This window comes from Ranitomeya imitator, chromosome 2 (assembly GCF_032444005.1).
Source record: "Ranitomeya imitator isolate aRanImi1 chromosome 2, aRanImi1.pri, whole genome shotgun sequence".
NCBI classification, from domain to species: Eukaryota; Metazoa; Chordata; class Amphibia; order Anura; family Dendrobatidae; genus Ranitomeya; species Ranitomeya imitator.
The window spans coordinates 464,535,005-464,543,785 of NC_091283.1; the positions used below are offsets into that span (position 1 = coordinate 464,535,005).

Genomic DNA, 8,781 nt, shown 5'->3' on the forward strand with positions numbered 1-8,781 from the left:
GAAAGACGTGACATGCTGCAGTTTGCAAAAACCAAGCGCTTTGACAAAACAGGAAAAAAAAATAACAAGCTGTGTGCATCAGATTTCTGAAATCTAATAGACTTTGCTGGTACTGTGAAACACAGCTGAATATTTGCAATAAAGAATGCTGCAAAAAAACGACAGCTAAAACACATCGTGTGAACATAGCCTTAGTGTTATAATTGGTTTACAATACCTTTTACGAACAATTTAGCCCCCTCTAACAAAAAAATCAGAAGCTACATATGTATCTGTGTAAACGGTACTGTCTTTGTGGGTTTTACATGGGACTGCAGGTGAATTTGTAGCCAATGCTGTCGCAAAGAGTTTAAAGAAGGGATTCAACTCTGCTACATTTCTAAGTGACAGAATGATAAGCGTCATCTATAATGAATCTCTAAATTGGGTCAGACCTTTCGCTACCCTACACCTAATCCCTATGATCGCACATGTCGCTCTCTAAGGTTTGAGTAAGAATATGCTGAGAGTTGTGGTTTGGCAGCAGCCGAGGAGCCATTCAAAGTACCCAACAATTTGATTATATTTAGTAAATTCTTAGATAAGATTATAAGATTAGTTCTTACCACAAGAACTTTCCCAGTAATCCCCTCCATGGTCAAGTTGAAAACCAGCAAGTCCAGGGGCAAGTTCCACCACAGTCAGTGTCTTCTGCAGCCTTAAACCTCAGCAAACATTCCTTTCATCTGTGTGTGACTCTGTATCCATCTCAGGAGGACTCTCCCACCCCCACTAAGCGAGAAAACTAGCTGGTTATGCAAATTTTAGAACTATTCTGAAGGTTGTAAATTATTATGAGGCTGCCTAGCCCTGTACTGGGTATTGTACAATGGGGAAAAGGACTGCAGGACTAGTGCATATAGGATGTGAGTCACTTTTGGGATATGTACACACTGAGGGGCAAATTCGTCAAATTACTTATTCCATAATTTACTACACTGGCATAAATCACTTTGTAAAGTCATACATTTTTTGTTCAACGCCGAGTTTTGCAAAGTTTTGGCAACTTTTGGAGTTTTTACATCACTTTCGGGCAAAGCCGCCGTTTCGTATATCAGAATTAATAATGGGCGTCCAGGCATAAGATGCAACAAATGCATTAAAAGGTGCTCGCTAGAGTTGAGCCACTTTTACTTTTTTAGGATCGAGTCGGGTTTCGCGAAACCCGACTTTGTCAAAAGTCGGGTCGGGTGAAATTGGCCGAATATTTCGAAAAGTCGGGGGCCGACCGAAACACGAAACCCGATGCAAGTCAATGGGGAATCAAAGTCGGCAGTGAGTGGAGGACAGGAAAACACCTACAGTGCCCATTTTAATGCCAAAACATGAATTCTTATTTCTTAAGCTTGTCAATCTAAATTTACTTTATAATAATAGTTAGGCATTGAAAACAGGGGGTCATTTGGCTAAAGTTGTGGGGGGTTAGGGCTGGCTCAAGATTTTCATGGGCCGAGGAAACGCGGAATACGTCACGGCGGTGGAGCAGGGAGAGGTAAGTATTTCAACTTTGCAAGTGCTGTGATCCTGAGCAAGCAGGGGGGGCCCACTCGTTGGCGCTTGGCACTACCACAGGGCCCCTCATAGTACGGCGGTGTATTTGACGGCGGGTGGCGCCTCCCACTGGCAGAGACACTTTTGCGTACTATGAGGGACCCTGTGCCAGTGACATCCCCAATGAGTATGCCCCCCCACCAGATGAAGGAACCTGCACTTTCATCTGCACCTTCCTCTTTGTCCCCGTGTAAGGTGGTATAGTATGCGGGAAAGGGAACCTGACTTTCAGCAGGGTCAGATTCAGGCTGTGTAGAGTGCAAGGAGAATATAGTGGTCTGGGTCAATGTACCAGCAGACTCATCTAGCATTGGCAGGGCAATGGGCAGGATGAGGAGGAAACACAGATATAGGCCCAAATAATAAAGTAGGCTAAATGCAGTCCAAAATGGGTAACAGGACTAAACAGGCGGCATTGCTTTGTTCAGTGGAGGACAACTGTAGTGAGTGGCGCAGACACAGTTAGTAGACCCAAAATAAAAAAGTAGGCTAAATGCAGTTCAAAATTGGTAACAGGACTAAACAGGCGGCATTGCTTTGTTCAGTGGAGGACAACTGTAATGAGTAGCGCAGACACAGTTAGTAGGCCCAAAATAGAAAAGTTGGCTAAATGCAGTTCAAAATTGGTAACAGGACTAAACATGCGGCCCAGCTTTGTTCAGTGGAGGACAACTGTAATGAGTGATGCTGACACGGTTAGTAGGCCCAAATACAAAAGTAGGCTAACAGCAGTTCAAAATTGGAAACAGGACTAAACAGGCGGCATAGCTAGGTACTGGGGTGGGCTCCTCTGCTGAGTAGCAGACAGTGGTAGTAGGCTCAAAGTATTAACTGGTCTAAATGGAGGCCAGGGCCCTTGTATATTTTAACTATCATCTATCATTTCAACAAATTTGTATTGGCAGTGCCATTGAAGGATTTAACAGCACAGACTACACAGTGGTGGAGCAGGGAGAGGTAAGTATTGCAAGTGGTAGAGCACTGTTCGAGCTGGGGGGGAACACTCTCTCGTGGGTGGCAGTACTGGCACAGGGCCCCTCATATTACGACGGTGTGTCTGACATTGGTTGTGCAAAACCACCGTCAGAGACACTTCATTGTACTATCATAGTACTATGAGGGACCCTGTGCCAGTGCCGTCGCCCAAGAGTGGGCGCACCCACCTATCCAGGCAAATGGCACTCGCAAGGGTGCTTGCACCAGGTGGTGACCACGGCCCTGTGGGGGGAGTCAGCCCATTTAGGGAGGTATAATGAATCTCTAAATTGGGTCAGACCTTTCGCTACCCTACACCTAATCCCTATGATCGCACATGTCACGCTCTAAGGTTTGAGTAAGAATATGCTGAGAGTTGTGGTTTGGCAGCAGCCGAGGAGCCATTCAAAGTACCCCACAATTTGATTACATTTAGTAAATTCTTAGATAAGATTATAAGATTAGTTCTTACCACAAGAACTTTCCCAGTAATCCCCTCCATGGTCAAGTTGAAAACCAGCAAGTCCAGCGGCAAGTTCGACCCCAGTCAGTGTCTTCTGCAGCCTTAAACCTCAGCAAACATTCCTTTCATCTGTGTGTGACTCTGTATCTATCTCAGGAGGACTCTTCCACCCCCACTAAGCGAGAAAACTAGCTGGTTATGCAAATTTTAGAACTATTCTGAAGGTTGTAAATTATTATGATGCTGCCTAGCCCTGTACTGGGTATTGTACAATGGGGAAAAGGACTGCAGGACTAGTGCATATAGGATGTAAGTCACTTTTGGGATATGTACACACTGAGGGGCAAATTCGTCAAATTACTTATTCCATAATTTACTACACTGGCATAAATCACTTTGTAAAGTCACACAATTTTTTGTTCAACGCCGAGTTTTGCAAAGTTTTGGCAACTTTTGGAGTATACACACCACTTTCGGGCAAAGCCGCCGTTTCGTATATCAGACTTAATAATGGGCGTCCAGGCATAAGATGCAACAAATGCATTAAAAGGTGCTCGCTAGAGTTGAGCGGCTTTTACTTTTTTAGGATCGAGTCGGGTTTCGCGAAACCCGACTTTGTCAAAAGTCGGGTCGGGTGAAATTGGCCGAATATTTCGAAAAGTCGGGGGCCGACCGAAACACGAAACCCGGTGCAAGTCAATGGGGATCAAAGTCAGCAGTGAGTGGAGGACAGGAAAACACCTACAGTGCCCATTTTAATGCCAAAACATGAATTCTTATTTCTTAAGCTTGTCAATCTTAATTTACTTTATAATAATAGTTAGGCATTGAAAACAGGGGGTCATTTGGCTAAAGTTGTGGGGGGTTAGGGCTGGCTCAAGATTTTCGTGGACCGAGGAAACGTGGAATACGTCACGGCGGTGGAGCAGGGAGAGGTAAGTATTTCAACTTTGCAAGTGCTGTGATCCTGAGCAAGCAGGGGGGGCCCACTCGTTGGCGCTTGGCACTGGCACAGGGCCCCTCATAGTACAGCGGTGTGTTTGACGGCGGGTGGCGCCTCCCACTGGCAGAGACACTTTTGCGTACTATGAGGGGCCCTGTGCCAATGACGTCCCCAAAGAGTATGCCCCCCCCACCTGATGGAGGAACCTGCACTTTCATCTGCACCTTCCTCTTTGTCCCCGTTTAAAGTGGTATAGTATGCGGGAAAGGGAACCTGACTTTCAGCAGGGTCAGATTCAGGCTGTGTAGAGTGCAAGGAGAATGTAGTGGTCTGGGTCAATGTACCAGCAGACTCATCTAGCATTGGCAGGGCAATGGGCAGGATGAGGAGGAAACACAGATATAGGCCCAAATAATAAAGTAGGCTAAATGCAGTCCAAAATTGGTAACAGGACTAAACAGGCGGCATTGCTTTGTTCAGTGGAGGACAACTGTAATGAGTGGCACAGACACAGTTAGTAGGCCCAAAATAAAATAGTTGGCTAAATGCAGTTCAAAATTGGTAACAGGACTAAACATGCGGCCTAGCTTTGTTCAGTGGAGGACAACTGTAATGAGTGGTGCTGACACGATTAGTAGGCCCAAATACAAAAGTAGGCTAACAGCAGTTCAAAATTGGAAACAGGACTAAACAGGCGGCATAGCTAGGTACTGGGGTGGTCTCATCTGCTGAGTAGCAGACAGTGGTAGTAGGCGCAAAGTATTAACTGGTCTAAATGGAGGCCAGGACCCTTGTATATTTTAACTATCATCTATCATTTCAACAAATTTGTATTGGCAGTGCCATTGAAGGATTTAACAGCACAGACTACACAGTGGTGGAGCAGGGAGAGGTAAGTATTGCAAGTGGTAGAGCACTGTTCGAGCTGGGGGGGAACACTCTCGTGGGTGGCGGTACTGGCACAGGGCCCTTCATATTACGACGGTGTGTCTGACATTGGTTGTGCACCACCACCGTCAGAGACACTTCATTGTACTATCATTGTACTATGAGGGACCCTGTGCCAGTGCCGTCGCCCAAGAGTGGGCGCACCCACCTGTCCAGGCAAATGGCACTCGCAAGGGTGCTTGCACCAGGTGGTGACCACGGCCCTGTGGGGGGAGTCAGCCCATTTAGGGAGGTATAAAAATGGCCTATGGTGGACATTCAGCAGCTGCAAATGGCAGAATTGGAGACGTCAGTAAGAGGAGGCCAAAAGCAAGACATTTTGCAGGCAAGCTACATGTCAGCAATAATTTGAAATCCATGATTGGTTAATTTTAATGAAGGTTAGATCATCAACATTCTGGGTAGCCAGACGTGTCCTTTTTTCGGTCAGTATTGAACCAGCAGCACTGAAGACTCTTTCTGATAGCACACTAGAAGCAGGGCAAGCGAGCTCCGGTAATGCATATTCTGCCAATTCAGGCCAGGTGTCTATTTTAGATGCCCAGTAATCAAAGGGGAATAACCTGTGAGGGAGAACATCGATAAGGGAGGAAAAGTAGTTCGTAGCCATACTGGACAAATGCTGTCTCCTGTCACTTTGAATCGATGCAGCACTACCTGTCGTGTCAGCGGTCATTGCGAAATCACTCCACAACCTGGTCATAAAACCCCTCTGTCCAACGCCACTTCGGATTTTTGCACCTCTAACACCTCTGCCATGTTGACTCCTACGGCTCGTGTGAGAACAATCACCGCCGCTGTGTGCTGGGAATGCCTGAACCAAACGGTCTACAAGATTTGCTTGTTTGGTAGCCAATATTTGCTCAAGGTTCTCATGTGGCATGATATTTTGTAATTTTCCTTTATATCCAGGAGGCAGGCTAACCAGTAATCGTCATCGGTCATCATTTTGATAATGCGGGGGTCCCTTTTTAGGATACGCAAGGCATACTCAGCCATGTGGGCCAATGTTCCAGGTGTCAATTCACTGCTTGTGCTGGGTTGAGGAGTATTTTCTTGCAAAGCAACATCACTTGTGTCCCGCAAAAACCCTGTACCTGACCTTGCAACGCCACCAGTTTCTATTGCCCCGAGAAGCATCCTCCTTCCATAAATATTCATCCCCATCATCCTCCTCCTCCTCCTCTTCGTCTGACACCTCGTCAAGGAGAGTTCCTCAGCAGACAATGGCTGACTGTCATCAAGGCTTCCCTCCTCCTCGGCTGCAGATGCCAGCTCTTTAATGTCCGTCAAACTTTGCATCAGCAGACGCATTAGTGGGATGCTCATGCTTATGATGGCATCGTCTGCACTTACCAGCCGTGTGCATTCCTCAAAACACTGAAGGACTTGACAGAGGTCTTAGAGCTTCGACCACTACACACCAGACAACTCCATGTCTGCCATCCAACTGCCTGCCCGTATATGTGTATCCTCCCACAAATAAATGACAGCACGCCTCTGTTCGCACAGCCTCTGAAGCATGTGCAGTGTGGAGTTCCACCTTGTTGCAACATCGATTATTAGGTGGTGCTGGGGAAGATTCAGCGATCGCTGATGGTTCAGCATACGGCTGGAGTGTACGGGCGACCGGCGGATGTGCGAGCAAAGTCTTCGCACCTTCAGTAGCAGGGCTGATAACTCCAGATAATTTTTGAGGAAGCACTGCACCACCAGGTTCAACGTGTGAGCCAGGCAAGGTATGTGTTTAAGTTCCGAAAGGGCTATGGCAGCCATAAAATTCCTTCCGTTATCACTGACTACCTTGCCTGCCTCAAGATGTACACTGCCCAGCCATGACTGAGTTTGTTGCTGCAAGTACTCGGCCAGTACTTCCGCGGTGTGTCTGTTGTCGCCCAAACACTTCATTTCTAACACAGCCTGCTGACGCTTACCACTAGCTGTTCGATAATGGGACACCTTGTGTGCAACACTGGCAGCTGCGGATGGAGTGGTCGTGCGACTGCCCTCTGTGGACGAGCGATGCGGTGGCATATGGGGTAATAAGGGGTCAATGTCACCTTGCTATTGTATGGTGACAATAAACCTGGTTAATAATGGAGAGGCATCATCAAGACACCTATCCATTAATAATCCTATAGTTAGTAAAGGGTTAAATCAACACACACATTAAGAATAAAGTCTTTTAATGAAATAATTAAGCACACAGGTTTACCATCTTTATTACACTCTCAATCCAAGCGAAGCCCTCGTTCTTCTGTAAAAAATCCAAAATAAAAAAGCAACAATATCCCATACCTGTCCACTGTACAGTCAAGTCCCACGCTGCAGTTCATCTTAAGGGGTTAAATAGGTTACAACCAGGAACAGTGCTAATGCTACCAACCCAGCTGTAAACCACAGAGGAATGAATGAAAAGCTGCCTGCGCAGCCTCCCCGCCTGACCGGATATGAACTCATTAGCGTGGGAAAGTTTCTGAACATTTTCCCACTCTGTCAAGTTCACCTCAGGTCAGGTGGGCCCGACTACCGCTGACGTCACTGAGCATGCGCAGATTTCCCGCCTGACCTTATATCCCTTTCCCGTTTTATACAGTTCAACTACCTTTTCCCGTAGATCCATTGACAATTCTTTTGCTTTCCCCATGACTCACAATTCAGAAACGTTAGCGGCTGGATGGATGATGCAAGAGTCTGTCTGGATCCTAGAAACTCACTCAGCTTTTATGCACACACACTGATTACAAGCAAACAGGTCACAGGTGAGGATGTTACCTTTAGAAGCCATTCAAACCCATTTGTGTAAACTACTGTGCATTTTCTCAGGCCAAAATCAGCAGGGTATGTGAAATGTTGTTCAGGGTAATTTGGATGCAAGAATGTCATCATTTTACTCTATCAATAAACAGAGGTTTGAATCTCTGTATCAGAAAAACAAAGGGAAGAAGATTAGGAGTTTACTTGATGCTGCTGATACATTTAATTTAAGGGGATTATCCTCGTTCAGAAAAATCCAGGTCCCCTGGCTGCACTTTGTTATAAAAACAATCAAAATGTGCTTTATTCACCCTCCCTAGGTCCACTACAGAGTTTCCTCCTCTGCCCTCTGTATCTGATATTGCCTGCATCGCTGACATTACGTTGTCAGCGACAGACAATGCCTGGGCTCAGCGACAAGGCACATTTGCACAGAGCCCCCCGCTCAGAGCCGCTGATCTCACTGATTGGCTGCTGCTCTGTTGTCATGACTTTAATGCTGCAATCGGGAGCAGCGGTGGAGAACAGCGCTGGACATGGGGAGGGTTATTAATGCACAGTTTGGTTTTATATAACACACCTCCTGAAAGAAGAACAACCCCTTTAACAAAAACAATATGTGGGCTTCTAAAATTATATAACGCTATATCTATCCATGGAATATGGAATTCTGGATAAGAAAAACAGGTATATACTGTGTTTTTGATTGCACCAATATAAAGGAAGATATTTTGCTAATAATCTTGATTTTTAACAATCTCTGTCATTCTTTGTCTACAGCTTCTTTGCAGACCTATGTGTCTCTATGGATACAGCTCCCAAATAAACCATGCATGGTCTAATGCAGCAGTCACACGTTACACCAAACAGAAGTAAATTCTCCATTGTCCATGATGAGGTTTTTCTTATGAACAGCGTCATCGCTGATACATTGTAACACACATTCAAAGAATAGACATGAAGTCTCAGACCGCTCTGATTTTCAGACTGACATATTGTACTGAGCCTCACCCATTTCCAAGGAATCGTTGAGTAGATGTGAACATGAGCTTATCACCCTCGCACCCTGCCTGGGCGTTCTTGCCGTCATTTCTGAGAAGCGCAG

The 8,781-nt window shown here is 45.9% G+C and overlaps 1 protein-coding gene across 2 annotated transcripts in view; it reads right to left on the reverse strand.

Moving 5' to 3' along the window:
- The window catches only part of LOC138664477 (cadherin-like protein 26), a 170,260-nt gene extending 169,502 nt beyond the window's left edge, over positions 1-758 (reverse strand). For both annotated transcript variants that reach the window (XM_069751209.1, XM_069751208.1), the window contains exon 1: positions 606-758. In XM_069751209.1, coding sequence (XP_069607310.1) covers positions 606-635 — 30 coding nt within the window. In that variant the 5' untranslated portion in view covers positions 636-758. The remainder of the gene's footprint in view (positions 1-605) is intronic.
- Between the last annotated feature and the right edge of the window lie 8,023 nt (positions 759-8,781).